The sequence below is a fragment of the Papaver somniferum genome, chromosome 1, assembly GCF_003573695.1.
Source record: "Papaver somniferum cultivar HN1 chromosome 1, ASM357369v1, whole genome shotgun sequence".
NCBI classification, from domain to species: Eukaryota; Viridiplantae; Streptophyta; class Magnoliopsida; order Ranunculales; family Papaveraceae; genus Papaver; species Papaver somniferum.
The window spans coordinates 80,854,330-80,871,734 of record NC_039358.1 but is presented as its reverse complement, the minus strand read 5'-3'; the positions used below and the strand labels follow the sequence as shown (position 1 = coordinate 80,871,734).

General features: G+C 35.9%; 1 protein-coding gene across 1 annotated transcript; it reads left to right on the top strand.

Moving 5' to 3' along the window:
• Nucleotides 1–16,617: 16,617 nt before the first annotated feature.
• On the top strand, nucleotides 16,618–17,100 carry LOC113342979. Its single transcript, XM_026587346.1, has one exon. It carries the CDS (start codon nucleotides 16,618–16,620, stop codon nucleotides 17,098–17,100), a length of 483 nt encoding a protein of 160 aa, XP_026443131.1.
• The last annotated feature ends 305 nt before the right edge of the window (nucleotides 17,101–17,405 follow it).

Below are 17,405 nucleotides of genomic sequence, written 5' to 3'. Positions count from 1 at the left end.
CCATCTTATTGATATATCCATGTGATTAGTTTTGACTCCGGATATTGATGTCCATAGTGCGACTATCTGAGTAGAGCTCTGTCACTTATATATGAATTTTAGTATGCTTGAGTGCAAACTCGTGTACAACAATTGGAATTTCGCATCACGGTACTTCCTAGTGTAGTCAATAAGTATGTCAACCAAGGAGATTCTTTAGTGCCTTCCAAGGTTTAGCGTAGATAGCTAGGGTCTGGAGTAAAGGTTTTGTGGGTATATCTCTGGTAAGCCCTCCCGAGACTATAACTCGGCCACTAGGGCCACCTAGGGGTTTAAAGGCTTATTGCATACGCTAAATGCAATCGACGATGCCTGCGACAGTGAGTTAGGATTTTATTTTCTAAATTTAATTTGCTCGAGGACTAGCAAACAATAAGTTTGGGGGTATTTGATAGACACATTTTTGTGTCTGATATAATCTCAATTGTATATATTGTTAGTGCTCGATTTTGTATTTAGTATGGCTTTTTGTGTCTTTGTAGGTGTTTTTGGAGAAATAAACATGTGTGGAAAAATCGGCTCAAAAAGTTGCGCGGAGAATCCCGGAGGATAGTTGCTAAACAGACCCCAGAATTGGCTAAGGAACACCCAGGCTATGTATAGCCCAAATTATCCTCAGCACCCATATTTGTCCACAACACCCAAGGCAATGCTATTCGCACCCCATCAGAGGATAATGGGAGATCATCTTCAACAATTCAAAAACGAGATTTAGCGGGAAAATTATTGGCGGCGCTGTTGCAGATTAGGGTTGGATTATTAAATGGGTATTAACGAGATTCAATCACCAGATTTTAATGGCATGGACTTGAATTACCTAAACAGGCCTGGTATAGTCGTTTAATTGAACTCAAATTGGCTAGAACTCGGGTTGGAGCAAAACATAAGTGGAAGAAGTTCACGAGTCCCTGTTTGATTTATTTGTGGAATTTCTGGGAGACTAAAGGCAAGATATTATTTCCTAAGATGCGCTTATATTTAAGGAAGAGTTTGGGATATGTTGGAAAGCTCAGAAACGCTGTGGGAAGAAATTATTGTCGTGACTTGCACGGAAGGAAAACAGAGAATTAATCGGATTCTAGAGGGTTTGGAGGTGTATAAAAGGCGTGCTCGAGTCCCAAATAAGGGTATGAAAGTTTAGGAGAAGTTAGGGGAAGTTTAGAACACCACAGAGTCGAGAAATCGAAGTTGCAGGAAGTCGAGTTCTGCTGTTGCTGATGCTGCTGAAGAACACGAAGAACATTAGACCCTTCAGAGCAGTCTTTTATTCAACAACATATATTTTCTATGGTTTCCTGTAACAGCACCTATTGCAACAGTTCTCTGTAACAGTCAGTTTGTAACGCCTATAAAACGTTGCGAACTGTCTGCTTTATTAGTTTCCTCTTGTTTTTCACCCTTTTGAGGTATGAACACCTATTTTGAGCACGTGAATAATATGAGGAGCTAAACCCCTTAGCCGAGGCTACGGAGGAAGCCATTGTTCCATGAAAAGTGGTATATTTCTATTTTAATTAATTCTTGCAATTTCTTTTATGATTATTTGCATGGAACTAATATTGGAAAATTGATTTTTATTGAATGATTGTGATCTGTTTTGATGGAGCATGCTTAGTTTAAGAATTTTGATGTTTCATGCTTGATGTATACAATTGTTACTTCAAAAAATCTACTAGAGGCAATAAATTAGAATCACTTTAAACGCAAAGAATTACATGAATATTTATTAGATTAAATCACTTAATTGGTCAATGGTGGAATCCTAAGTCTTGGTGCTTTTTGTAATCTTGATAACAACAACTTCTTAAGTTTTCTATTGAGTTTGAATCTAAAATCGAATCTTCACAAGTCTGAGTGAACGACAACTTTACTACCACTTTTACAACAACATAAAAACCACATCATGCATTGGTTTACATAGGATTAACCAAGCTCTGGGATAATAACCTTTATCCTGAGAGTACTTCCCCCACCAAAATTCCCTTGTATGGAAGAATGAAACATCTCATTTGACAAGTTGGGATATTGGCTCACACTGCTTTGATTAAAACCATTCTACTGGTCAGAGGAAGAACTTTTCCTTTCCATACTTTAGATTTATTTTCCATCTTAACCAAAATTAACTCAAAAGTTTTAATCTTTCATCTATCCATAAAAAGAGGAGCACCTAAATATGGGTCTTTAAGATTGATATGCTTAATTTTTAGGAATTTGGACATCATTCTCTGATATTTAAGTTTAAACTTTTTGATAAAGAAAACTCATGATTTTTCAAAGTTGATTATTTATTCCGAGGATTTACTGAAGATATCTACTTTGTTTAGTAAATTTCTACATTCAACCAGATCAGCCTATACGAAAATGAGGCAGTCATCAGCAACGAAAAGATGAGATATGGGTTCATTTTAGGGGTTATTTTAACACCATAAAGAAGTTTTTGTTTTCTTGAGAAAGTAAGAGCCTAGAGAATATTTCCATACATATTGCGAACATATATAGGGAGAGAGGTTCTCCTTGGCGTAATCCTTTAGAAGGATTGAATGATTTTCCCGGAGAACCATTCAGAAGAACCGAAATAGAAATGGTAGAGATACATTGCTCTAAAAGCAAACAAACATCCTCATTGAAGCCAAAATATTTTAAGGCCGAGAGAAGAAATTTCCATCTTACCCTATCAAAAGCCTTAGACATGTCTATCTTAAGTTTTTTTTTTTTTTTTAAAGAATAAATTATTTCATGGGTCACTAATAAGAGAAAGGCCAATTGAAATGGTGAGATAAATTTTTTTTAGGAAAGGTTTAATTCTGTTGGCTAGAATGTTTGCAATAACTTTATGAATTGTATTACAAAGACCAATTGGTCTGAACAGACTAGGATTATTATTTTTTTGGAATTAAAAAAAAATAAATAAAAAAAATGAGGTGAGTCTTATTTAATTCGGGGTTCATTAATTTTGTTATAAATAAATTTTGAACTGTTAGAGTTACCTGGGAGCCCACTGTATCCCAATTGCTCTTAAAGAATCTAACTGGAAAACCATCTGGACCAGGAGACTTAAAGGGTTTCATTACTTTTAGAACTAGGATGATTTCTTCTTTAGACTGAATTGCTAGAATATTGGAGTTGCCTAAATCCGAGATATCAGGAGAGATGTCCTCAAAGATGGTATCAAATGGAGATGAATCTACAGATGTTTCAGTAAAGAGGTTTTGGAAGTATTCAGTTAAGGTATCACTTATTTCTATTTTTTTAAGGGTAGTGTTAGAGCATTTATCGATCAAACTCGCATGCGTTGCTATCTCAAGCATGTTTGTCAATGTTAGTGATCAAAACTATAAGTCTTGATTTATAGTCTACTATAGCTAAGGTCTCCGACTAGGATAGAAAGTGTAGTTGAGCTCAAGAACTCCATGACAATCATCATACAAGACGAAGGACTACTCAAGGAACCAATGGATCTTCATCGACTAAAAGGTATGTGGAGACTTGAACTTATCTATCACTCAAAAGTCTATTTATCTCCTATCTTGAGACGAAAGTCGTTTTGCTATATACACTTAGATTATACACATTTGCTATTTCGAGCCGAGTTTATCTCGCCTATCTATTTCTCGAAATATGTGTTGGTAAGCTTTCGCTTTAGCCAAGTTCATCTTTACCTAGTGAAGAAAGTCATGATAAGTTTCAATCACTTTGAAAATTGCTTACTTTGACGAAAAATAGTTTGTGAATAACAACTATAGAATATCAACGTCCTCTAAGAATGTTTCAAATAATTGAAATGAGAGTTTAGATTATATAGCCATTGGAGGATATAAGCATTGTTGTGGAAACACATATATGTATACGTCCTTATTCCTTGAACCGAAGTTTGCGAACTTGGTTGATCAAGAGAACCGGCATGGTGGCGTGAGCCAAGTCTGCGAACTGGCGGAAGTTCTCGTCCCGAGAAATTCTGCTGGAGTTTGTGAACTCCGTCCGGGAACATAAGTCCGCGAACCCAGTCCGCGAACTTGAGTAGGTTATATCTAAAAACGATGTTTGTGAACTTATTCTTATACAAACTAAGGAATGCAAATTGCAAACCGTGGCTATATAGTTCATGAACCGATTCGAGTGAATCAAATTGTTTTTGCTTCAATTGTGCCTTGTATAGTTACATAAGATTTCTGTGCAATTGAACAACTCTCTAACTAGTTCATTTGAGTCACTTGAACTAGTTATGGTGAAGAAGAATATGGTTGATATGAAAGTGATCATATGGATAACCATTTGGTTGACTATTGTTGAACCAACAAGTGTACAAGTTTGGGTACGGTTACACAAGCCTAGAAACGTGCATTTCATTTGTGTGTAACAAGCTAGTTTTCGATCTAACGGTTGAAAGATATTAGCTTGAATCTAATAAGGTTTTCATCTAACGGTGAATATGGAATTCTTTGTTACCAAGCTAACATTGATTGAAAACCCTGACTTGAAAGACTATATAAGGGAGAACTCTAGCAACTGGGAAACCTAATCCCCACACCTTCTGTGTGATACTAGTTGTGCTAAGCTAGAGGCGATTCTCCTTTAACCTTTGGTTTCTTTTTCTAAACTAGGTTAACGACTTAAAGACTTCACTGGGATTGTGAAGACAGACCGATACTACTTTCTTGTAGTTGTGTGATCTGATCTTGCTGTTTCTATCGTATGAGTACAATTTTAATAATTGGCTTGATATTGATATCTCCGATAGGCAAGATATAAAAGAAATCACAAACACTTAGTCTCATCGTTTGTGATTCCGCAATATCTTTTTTCGCTACGTCGATTAAGATTATTGTGAGGTGATTGATAATACTAGGCTGTTCTTCGGGAATATAAGTCTGGTTTATCAACTGGTTCCTGTTCACCTTGATTTATCAAAAGACGGAACAAAACTCATAGGTATATTCGTGGGAGACGGATTTATCTATTACCATAGAATTTTCTGTGTGATACATATTTGTTTATTAAAGTCTTCGACGTTGGGTCGTAGCAACTCTTAGTTGTGGGTGAGATCAGCTAAGGGAATCAAGTATGTAGCATCCTGCTGGGATCAGAGACGTAGAAGTATAACTGTACCTTGGATCAGTGTGAGATTGATTGGGGTTCAACTACAGTCCATACCGAAGTTAATTTGGAGTAGGCTAGTGTCTGTAGCGGCTTAATACAATGTGTGTTCAATCTGGACTAGGTCCCGAGGTTTTTCTGTATTTGCGGTTTCCTCGTTAACAAAATTCCGGTGTCTGTGTTATTTCTTTTTCGCATTATATTTTGTTATATAATTGAAATATCACAGGTTGTGCGTTGTTCAATCAATTAGAATATCCGACCTTTTGGTTATTGATTGAAATTTATTGACACTTGGATATTTGTCTTTGGTACCATCCAAGTTATCTCTCTAGTATTTGATAAAGACTCGCAGATTTCTATTTGCTTGAGTATATATCAAATCGAGAGATTGAGATATAAATCTTTGATATACTTTATCTAGATTGAGTCTGACTGTCTAGTTGATTCTCTAGAAAGTATATTGGAGTTCGTCCATACAAATTGCTAAGCGAAATATTGGGTGTGGTTGTTGTACCCCAAATTTTCAATTGCTATCAGAGCAGGCAAACACGTTCAAGACCTTACAAGTCTGTTTTTGTAGCGATCTGATTCTATGGACAGAGGTGATATCTCAATTAACGTACCACCAGTCTTCGATGGCTCTAATTACTTATGGTGGAAAATTGTTATGCGAGCTTTTATTTAAGCACATGATTTTCAATCATGGGTATATGTTGTTAATGGTTATAATGCTCCCGTCGTGGCAGTTGGAGATGTAAACGTTCCCAAAGACATTGGTGAATACACCCCTACCAAGATAAATGCTGCAAAGCAAAATTTCGACGGTTTAAATGCCATTACCCCAAACTTCAGCACCATCTGTCAAATTGCACGAGGTCTAAAGATGCGTGGGATATCTTAGAAACCGTATTCGAAGGTAACTCCAGTGAAAAGGAAGCTAGGCTTCAAAACCTTAATTCTGATTGGGAAAACCTTCATATGGCAGATGAAGATACATTTGATGAGTTTAATCAAGAGTGTCTGAAATTGTTAATACATCTTTTGCATTGGGTAAGATTATTCCTGAAAAGGACATTGTGATGAAAATTCTCAGATCGCTGCCATCTAGATACGACTCTAAGAAACATGTCATCGTTGAGGGAAATAACCTTGATAATCTCTCCAGAAATTCGCTGGTTGGGAAGCTTAAGATCTTTGATCACGAACATTCATCCAAAACTAAGGATGTTGCGTTCAAAGCACAAAAGGACACTAATTTACTTGGAAAGAGTAAAAAAGTGTATATCTCTGAAGATGATCACTCTGAGACAGATTCATCAGATGAAGATCTTGACAAGTCGGTCCCGATGATCACAAGACAGTTTAGGGATCTTTTGTTGAAGAGAAGTAAACGGTTCTCCAGAGATAAGCCTAAAGCATCAGTTAAACCTCATAATCGTATTCCTCCTAAAAATAGGGAAACAGATGAAACTGATGATGAGGATATGCCTCAGTGCTTTAAGTGTAAGGGATTTGGACACTCATTTTACAAATGAGTGTCCAAATCGTAGAAAATACACCGGGAACAAAGGTCTTGCTGCAACTCTTGATGAAATGTCTGAAAATTATGATTCTAATGAAGACCAGAAATCAAGTGTTGCACTTCTTGGTGAAAATATTGATTTTGATAACTGTAGCAATACATACATAAATCTCAATATTCTTTCAGAAGAAAACCCAACTAATCTGGAAGAAAAAATTGACCAATTTCTTGGAAACTCTGTTTGTAATGTTTCAGGTTCCACCATGTGTCTAGCTGCATGCACATCTCAGAAGCCTGATTTTTATCCTAGTTTGACGTTCTCGTATTGTTCTCTAAAGGTCATGAACTTTCAAAGTGTTACAAGTACAAACACCAATTGAGGCACGTCAACAAACTTCAACGAAGAGCAAATCAATTAACAAATAAGCTTAAACTTGCTCAGAAGACCGCTGAGGTATGTAGGATTTTATCTTCGTCTAAGAAGTTAGTTTCCAAGGATAAACCAAGACCATTAGAGAAGAAAGTATGGTCGAGTCGTTTTGATAGACAAAGGTCTGTGGATTCCTCTCAAGAGGAAAATGGTGGACAAATTGTTGTTCACCACAACGCAACTTGATTGTGTTGTTTTGGAAATCTTGTCTCATGTGCCTGACCAAAAGAGACAATGATTTTGTACCTCTCATGCTTCAGGATTTTTTTTCTTTTCTTCTTAGTTTTGTTCTTCCCTGTCTATCAACAAAGGAGGGTTATTATCGATAATTCTACTCTTTATAAGGTTGTGAGTTGGACGTGTACGAACATGTTTAAAGGTTTCGAAACCCTACATTCCTTTTTCCTTCCTCAAAACCTCTTTTTATCTCAAGACTACTTGTTGAGTTCAATTTGTGATTTCCTCTCACAAACCCATACGTATGGCTACTCCAAGCGTGATGTCTTCTGATGGAAAAGATGTTAATATGATTGTTAAGCCATCAATCATGAAGGAAAAAAAGAAATCTCCGTTATCTCCTGCCTTGAAAATAAAGAGAAGGAATGTGAGGAAGCCAAGAGACGTTCCTTCAAACTCTCAGAAGTTTTCTGATGTTCTTGAAGAGTTGAAGGAGATGTGAAAGGATATTCAACAAATAAAGGCTTTTGTCTATAAGACTCATGAGATTTAGAAGGCCTGGTTCGACATCATCAGCCAAGGAGGTTTATTGATATAAACTCCTACCTTAATGAACCTTATGTCCAAATGGCTGTTGACAACAAGGAGTTCGGGGACGATAAAGAATTCTTCAAAGGTCTTATTGCCTAGTAAATCTTCTATTTTCTTGTTTTTGTTAGAAGAATAACTAGAGTTTGGAGTAGCCATTATTGTGATTTCGCATAGATATGTCCAACGTTTTCATCTTCATGTTTTTAGATTTATTGATTTAAATTCTAATTTTGTTTGGAAGATGATTTTTGCAGTATTAATCTTTATGGTTTTATATATTGCAATATTTTTATGGGATATGCGTGTTTGCGACCGTGAACTATGATTGTCCCATACCTTGTCAAAAGTAAAGTCTTTCGCATGTCGATATGCATGTATTGATAAAGAATGAATAGACTTTTGACAAATACAAAAGTTAAGCCTATTATGTCAATTATTGATGGAAGATAGGTTAAAATCTTTTGTTTTTAGGGATTATGTCTATTGAATGTCGTTATGCGAATAGTGATGGAAAATAGAATGAATCCTTGTGTATTCCGCAGTATTGATCTTCCCCGATCCATAATTTATGTATTACTGTGAGGCTTCATAAAATGTCTTATTTGAGCACTAAAACGGCCAAGTTGATTATTTTTATGATTAGCTTGTTGTTGTTCCGCGAGATACTTTATTTCGAGCATATTCAACTAAATTAATCATCTTGTTTGGTTATTTAGTTGTTGCTCCGTAAGTTTTCTTATGATGAGCATGACCAATTAAATTGATTACTTTTGTGATTAGTTTGGTTGTGTATTTCGATTAGATTAATTATGGGTTCTCTTGTAATTAATCTAATTGTATATTTTTGAGTCTCCATAAGTTCACTTATGTTGATCCTTTTCGATTGAATTAATCATGGGTTCTCTTGTGGTTAATTTAATTGAGTATTTTGGATTCAAATTCATACTTGTATGTAATTTGTTATGTCCAAAGAAATCCTTCTTTTCTTTCGAAATTAAGGTCGCTCTTGTTGTTCCTTTGGGAATGACATTTTATGGGGGAGAGTTCTTAATTGAACTTGTGCTTAATTGCCAAATCTTTGTGGGGAGTGCGGCTGTGGAATATTATAGGGGTTATCTTGTATCTTTATAAACTCCTTGATGAATTGCATCTAAATAAGATGCTATGTGTTTCTTTCTTTTGGTCATGAAATGTCTCTTTCGGAAATTTCATTAGGATCCCGTTCTTGTACCTTTGCCAATTTTATTGACAAAAATGGGGAGAATTAATATGTAGTTCACACTAAAAATACATATGGTTTTCGGATCATTATGTAAGGGAGAGTGGTTTCCATGTGAAATGGAGTATTGACTAAGGCGGAGTGATACATATCACCATAGTATTGTTGTTGAAGTTGTGATACAATTGATTGAGAACTTTTTTTTTCTCGTTGTTATAGCTACGGATTTTCAACAACGATGATGCTGAACTTACAAACTTTGGGATCATTGGAGTACTTGGAAGTGACGAAGATTTCGAGTAATATTGAAGATTAGACATGTGGAATAGAAGCTACAAAAGTTAATTTATTTATTTTTTTGTATTCCATATGTATTGATAGTTTTGTCACTAAAATTGACAAAGGGGGAGATTGTTAGAGCATTGCTCGGTCGAACTCGCATGTGTTGCTATCTCAAGCATGTTTGTCAATGTTAGTGATCAAAACTATAAGTCTTGATTTCTAGTCTACTATAGCTAAGGTCTCGGACTAGGATAGAAAGTGTAGTTGAGCTCAAGAACTCCATGGCAATCATCATACAAGACGAAGGACTACTCAAGGAACCGGTGGATCTTCATCGACTAAAAGGTATGTGGAGACTTGAACTTATCTATCACTCAAAAGTCTATTTATCTCCTATCTTGAGACAAAAGTCGTTTTGCTATATAGACTTAGATTATACACATTTGTTATTTTGAGCCTAGTTTATCTCACATATCTATTTCTTGAAATACGTGTTGGTAAGCTTTCGCTTTAGCCAACTTCATCTTTACCTAGTGACGAAAGTCATGACAAGTTTCAATCACTCTGAAAATTGCTTACTTTGACGAAAAATAGTTTGTGAATAACAACTATAGAATATCAACGTCCTCTAAGAATGTTTCAAATGATTGAAATGAGAGTTTAGATTATATAACCATTGGAGGATATAAGAATTGTTGTGGAAACACATATATGTATAAGTACTTGTTCCTTGAACCGAAGTTTGCGAACTTTGTTGATCAAGAGAACTGGCATGATGGCGTGAGCCAAGTCCGCAAACTGGCGGAAGTTCTCGTCCCGAGAAATTCTGCTGGAGTTTGTGAACTCCGTCCGGGAACTTAAGTCCGCGAACCCAGTCCGCGAACTTGAGTAGGTTATATCTAAAAACGATGTTTGTGAACTTATTCTTATATAAACTAAGGAATGCAAATTGCAAATCGTGGCTATATAGTTCATGAACCGATTTGAGTGAATCAAATCGTTTTTGCTTCAATTGTGTCTTGTGTAGTTACATAAGATTTCTGTACAATTGAACAACTCTCTAACTAGTTCATTTGAGTCACTTGAACTAGTTATGGTGAAGAAGAATATGGTTGATATGAAAGTGATCATATAGATAACCATTTGGTTGATTATTGTTGAACCAACAAATGTACAAGTTTGGGTACGGTTACACAAGCCTAGAAACGTGCATTTCATTTGTGTGTAACAAGCTAGTCTTCGATCTAACGGTTGAAAGATATTAGCTTGAATCTAATCTGGTTTTCATCTAACGGTGAATATTGAATGCTTTGTTACCAAGCTAAGATTGATTGCAAACCCTGATTTGAAAGACTATATAAGGGGGAACTCTAGCAACCGGGAAACCTAATCCCACACCTTCTGTGTGATACTAGTTGTGCTAAGCTAGAGGCGATTCTCCTTTAACCTTTGGTTTCTTCTTCTAAACCAGGTTAACGACTTAAAGACTTCATCGGGATTGTGAAGCCAGACCGATACTACTTTCTTGTAGTTGTGTGATCTAATCTTGCTATTTCTATCGTACGAGTACAATTGTAATAATTGGCTTGAGATTGATATCTTTGATAGGGAAGAAATAAAAGAAATCACAAACAATTCGTCTCATCATTTGTGATCCCGCAATATCTTTTTTCGCTGCGTAGATTAAGATTATTGTGAGGTGATTGATAATATTAGGCTGTTCTTCGGGAATATAAGTCCGGTTTATCAATTGGTTCATGTTCACCTTGATTTACCAAAAGACGGAACAAAACTTATAGGTATATTCGTGGGAGACAGATTTATCTATTACCGTAGACTTTTCAGTGTGATACAGATTTGTTTATTAAAGTCTTCGACTTTGGGTCATAGCAACTCTTAGTTGTGGGTGAGATCAGCTAAGGGAATCAAGTACGTAGCATCCTAGTGGGATCAGAGACGTAAGAGCATAATTGTACCTTGGATCAGTGTGAGATTGATTGGGGTTCAACTACAGTCCAGTCCGAAGTTAATTTGGAGTAGGCTAGTGTTTGTAGCGGCTTAATACAGTGTGTGTTCAATCTGGACTAGGTCCCGGGGTTTTTCTGCATTTGCGGTTTCCTCGTTAACAAAATTCTGGTGTCTGTTTTATTTCTTTGCCGCATTATATTTTGTTATCATTGAAATATCACAGGTTGTGCGTTGTTCAATCAATTAGAATATCCGACCTTTTGGTTGTTGATTTAAATTGATTGACACTTGGATATTGGTCTTTGGTACCATCCAAGTTATCTCTCTAGTATTTGATAAAGACTCGCAATTTTCTATTTGCTTGAGTATATATCAAATCGAGAGATTGAGATACAAACTCTTTGATATACTTTTTATCTAGATTGAGTCTGACTGTCTAGTTGATTCTCTAGAAAGTATATTAGAGTTTGTCCATACAGATTGCTAATCGAAATATTGGGTGTGGTTGTTGTACCCCCACTTTTTCAGGTAGCTATATTCTGGTTATTTAAGAGACAATCTATATAATTCCATTTACGTATTCTTAAGGTGATTGTGTGGAAATATTTAGTATTTTTTTTCTCCTAGATCAATGTTATTATCTCTAGATTGTTGTTTAGCTACAACTTCTTGCTTATCATAAAGAGATTTTGATTCCAATAGTTTTTCCATAAGTTTTTTTTCTTCTATTGATACTCAGTTATTCTGTTAGATTTCATTCTCTCTATTTCTTTTAGCAGTTTAGCTATTTTCCTTGCTAGCAAGCCAAAAAATTTTCCAATCTAATAAATTCACTTATAGTGTTTTCGAGTTGGTGATTAGAGCAGAATAAGGGTCATCAGTATTAGAGTTATTGCAGGTTTCATTTATTATTTGAACACGAGAAGCTTCTTTCTGCCAAGTATCATATAATTAAGAAAAAGTTGTCTCTAAAGACAACAATACAAGACTATGGTCTGAACCAATAGCTACTATGTTGTAAATTTCATTCTGCATTTTGGACTGCTATATCCAGTCTTTACTGGATGTTATACTTACCTTTTCTATGATTGTCCCAAGTATATTCATACCATGAGAAACCTAAATTAAAGAGTCCAACTCTTTCTTAGATTTTATGGTACGTAGTATTCATTGTCTTTTTTTTTTAATAAATGGAAGACCTCCTAGTTTTTCAGATTTTTCAAAAATCATATTAAAGTCTTCAATTACTAACCATGGCATATTCCTATTGTTAATTTGCTGACTTACTTCTTCCAAGAAATCCCAAGAAACATTTTTATTTGCTGGGTAAGGGCTACCATAGAAACAAGTAAGGGCCCATTTTCTAGTGTCAAAAGTAGTTTGAACAATTACATTTATCATAATAATGTTCCACTGTACTATATCAAAGAAAAAACCATCTACCCAAGTAATGAAAAGTCTTCCTGCCAATCATATTGGGTCAACTATATGGTAGTTAGGGAAAGATGAAATCAGAGATTTTACTAGTGGTCTTTGAGATTTCGATTATGATAAGAATAATATTTCAGTTTTCTCTTTTAAGATAATTTTCTAAGATGATTTTGGGTAAAAGGGTCCCACAACCTTGTACATTCCATGCTAGAAGTTTCATTTTCTCTAAAAGGTAAAAATTCGAGATCTACGGACGAATAAGTAAAGAGTTGAAACCATAAAATAAATTGATTATGTTAATTACGAAATTGGAATTATATAACTAGCTAGATATATGAATTTAAGATATGATATCAAATAAAATCAATTAACCGAAGTAAAAAGCAAATAATCAAAACAATTAATCAAAATAAATTAACAAAAAGTTCAAAGGGAAAAACCTGTAGTGCATTCTTTTGATACATAGAAGGATAAGAAAGATATGATTCAATCACTCTTTGTTGTTCTTTCATGTTAGAACTGTATTGGTCAATACTAGAGTTTTTCCTTGATCAGATGCTATGGATGATGAGTTTCTAGACTCTGGAGAAAAATAAGAAATCATGAATTGATATTCGAAAAGCAGGTTCATAAGTATCAATTGGCGAGTAGGATTATTAAAACCTGAAATTGGAGGAGATGCAGAGGAGAAAGAGGGTAATTGAAGAACTGATGAAGATGAAATTGGGACGGGAGAGGCGAAATTGTTCATATCATTTTCATAAGGAAAAAAGGATAATCTTCTCCCAATTAAGGGAGACCACGAACTAGTTCTAGTAGGATCTGGATTGATAAAATCTTAATGCAAACCGGTTACATGAAAAGAGTCCAACTCATTGACTCGAAACTTATCATTGACTTGAATTGGCTCAGCACGAGAAAACGGTTTTAACTCTGGTAACTCAGATGTAAAAGGGTTACAGTTATCAGGGATATTGAAAGGAAAATTCTTTTCCTAGCATCGAGTCTACCGCTGGAGGCATTTCAACATCTGAGTTAGAGAGGAGAATTGGATCCAAGTTGTTTATCACCGATTCAGACGAATAAGAAGTATCAAAATGAGAGTTAGCTTCAAAGAAAGTTTGATACGTCTCTCGGACCCATGGAATGGCTAGGAATACTTCTACAAGAACTGAGTTACCTCGATGATTTACATTATCCTTAGAGTTCTGTATTTGGATTGGAAAATCATTTAGGAATAAAAGATCATCCCTCGGATAAGGAGATTCCACTAATATGTCATAAATATCCTCTAAAGTACGATTTTGCATGATAGCACAATTGTCTTCTTTATGACCAAATCTAAGATAATGATAGCAGAATTTTGAAGGGGGGTTAAGATAGCTGATATAGATTTTTGACACTGGAAAACTTATCAATGAGAGGTTTCTCAATATTCACCTACACTAATTTTCTAAGAAATAAATCTGGAGTTGAAGCATCCCCACCTACCAGAACCCTACTAACTTTACATAGCTTGCTCGCAATTACTCCTAAAACTTCTTGAGATCTATGCTCATGTTTGGCATTAAGAACGTTTGTCCAGAGAGGTATTCCTATGACAGAGTTAGTTGAGATATTCATATCAGGATAGACTTTAGTTGCAGCTAAGACATTACCAAATGGATACCGTGGACCATTCGAAGTTACCCAGAAGAAATCATTTAAAGTTTGGAAAGATATAATAAACATATTTAGATCAACTTCCCTGATCTGAAAGGAATATTAGATTCCCAAAAGTAAGTTAAAAATACCTCTTAGTTCACAGGATTTGAAAAGCTCAGTTGAAAAAACTCTTGTCAGTATACTATTCTGTCTAATGCCAAAATCTCTAATAAATTAAGGTGGTGTTGGTAAAAGTATAACATGACTACGAATAGAAAATCTTTGTGCTAGAGCAAACTCTTGGTTTCCATATTTCTCCAATATTGCTCAAATCTCCAAAAAGCCAAAAAAATCAAATGGTCCACAATCGTCCGGGCATTTCACGACAAATATTAAATATAATTATTTTAATAATCCTAAATTTTGGATGTACGACCAAAGTCCTACTTGCTCATTCATGCAAAATTGAGAGTTTCAGTCAAGATCAAACTCTTCTGAAAATCCAAAATACTGCCCAAACGACCAACAAAATACCTAAGATTTCAGGAATGGACGTGCAAGGGACATGGTGACCCGTGCACCACCATGGCCGGTCGGTCCCACGTCTCTCCATTATTATTTTAATAATAATTCATAATTCTCAAATTCCCAGGGCCGCGTGTCTAGCTCAGGATGGTAGATTTTAGGGCTTATGATTGGTAGCTATAAATATGTAAGAGAGAAGAAAGTTTGGTTATGATAAATGAATCTCTTATTGCGGCTGAGTTCTTTGAACCAGACCTTCGTCTACCTCTCGCCTCTTCTTATTTCGTCTCATTTCTCTCTTATTCTCTTCAATCCTTCCATGTTCTTCCTCTGATAACCTTATATCTTCTTTCATTTCTCGCAGACCACTCACAGAGCTATTGAAGAAAAACTTTTTTTCTTGGAATGAATCAACCACAATGGATTTTGAACAACTTAAATAGGCCATGACCAACATAGCAGTGTTGACCTTACCAGATTTTTCAAAACAGTTCACCATAGAAACTGATGCTAGTGACACCTGCGTAGGAGCTGTGTTGACTCAAGAAGGGAAACCAATTGCTTTTTTCAGCAAGGGGTTAGTCCCAAGGGAAAGGGCATTATCTGTATATGAAATGGAGCTATTAGTTGTAGTTATGGCTGTCACCAAGTGGAAGCAATATTTACAAGGAGGAAGGTTCATTATACAAACTGATCACCAAAGTATCAAATATTTTTTGGACCAGAAAATTACAATTGTACTTCAACATAGATGGTTGATGAAGTTGGTGGTTTTTTATTATGAGATCAAATACAGAAAGGGAGAAGGTAATATAATGGCTGATGCACTCTCCAGGAGGCCACATGATAATACAGAATGCAGTTCTCTAGCACTCTCCAAACTCACTTGGAATCTAGGCATTCTCTCAAGTTATTCTCATGATGCTAGAGCACAAAAGCTCATTACACAGACTCTTGCATCAGCTACAAGAGATAATAACTTTTCATTCAAAGAGGAAATGCTGAGGTATAAGGAGAGGTTCTATGTGGGTGATAGCAATGATGTTAGAAGAACCATCTTGGAGTCTATAATACTTCTATAGTAAGAGGGAACTCAGGTATCCAAGCTTCTTATGTCAGGGATAAGAAATACTTTTATTGGCCATGATTAAAGAAGGATGTTTTGTCCTTTGTGTCTTCTTGTGATGTTTTCCAAAGGAACAAGAATGATCACCAATTTCCCAATAGATTATCGCATCCACTTTCCATTCCTGAGCAGGCTTGGCAACATGTTACTATGGACTTCATAGAAGGACTACCCATCAGTGAGAAGAAAAGTGTCATTTTGGTGGTGCTAGATAGGCTCACCAAGTATAGCCACTTTATTGGATTACAACCCCCATATACAACAACTACAGTGGATAAAGCATATTTGAATCAATTTTTCAAGTTACATGGGCTTCTTTCTTCCATTGTGTCAGACAGGGATAGAGTGTTCACCAACAACTTCTGGCAAGATGTTTTTAAGGCTTTGGGTACAAGTATGAATTTGAGCACAGCTTACCACCCTCAAACTGATGGGCAAACTGAGAGGGTGAATGCCTGTCTGGAAAATTACTTAAGATGTATTACAGGACATCAACCTAACAAGTAGTATCAGTGGATTGCACTAGCAGAGTGGTGGTACAACACAAGCTATCACACCGCCAGAAAATGACTCTATTTAAGGCCGTGTATGGTTACAACCCTCTCCATATGGAATTTCCAACCACATCAGTTACTTATGTAGCAACAGTGGAAACATATCTAAAACAAAGAGATTATATGATGGACCTACTCAAGGAGAGTCTACACAAAGCTCAAGAGAGAATGAAGTTCTTTGCTGATAAGAACAGGAATCACAGGTCCTTTGAGGTTGGAGATAGAGTGTACCTAAATATGCATCCGTACAGGAAAGCTTCGATATCTTTGCGCAAGAACTTCAAGTTGTCTGCTAAGTATCGTGGTCTGTTTCCCATTTTGCAGAAGGTTAGGTCTCTAGCCTACAAGTTGGAGTTGCCATCAAGTGCTAGGATCCACCCTGTCTTCCATGTTTCACAGTTGAAGAAGCAGATTGGCAAGGCTCATATACCCTCACCAGCAATGCCAATAGTTGATCATGCAAGAGAGATCATTATGTTTCCTGAAAAGTTCTAGTTACCATATCAATCACCACGAGAAGGAGGGAAATCACATAGCTTCTCATTCAATGGACTAACTCCACCCCAAAAGATGATACTTGGGAGGATAAGTTGAATATCCAAGCTCACTATCCAAATTTCATCCTTGAGGACAAGGATAACTTTCCAAGGAAGGAATAATGTTATGTACCTTGAGTGCCCTGAGTATTATTCTGGATGCCCATATAATTAAGCAGCTATTGGTATATTAGTGTGATAGGTTAGCGTGGCAGATGTTGCAGCGTGTCTATCTCAGGATGGTAGATTTTATGGCTTATGATT

What these genes read in the sequence shown, in the direction of transcription:
- LOC113342979 (XM_026587346.1), top strand. Translation starts at nt 16,618, where the DNA reads ATGACTCTATTTAAGGCCGTGTATGGTTACAACCCTCTCCATATGGAA.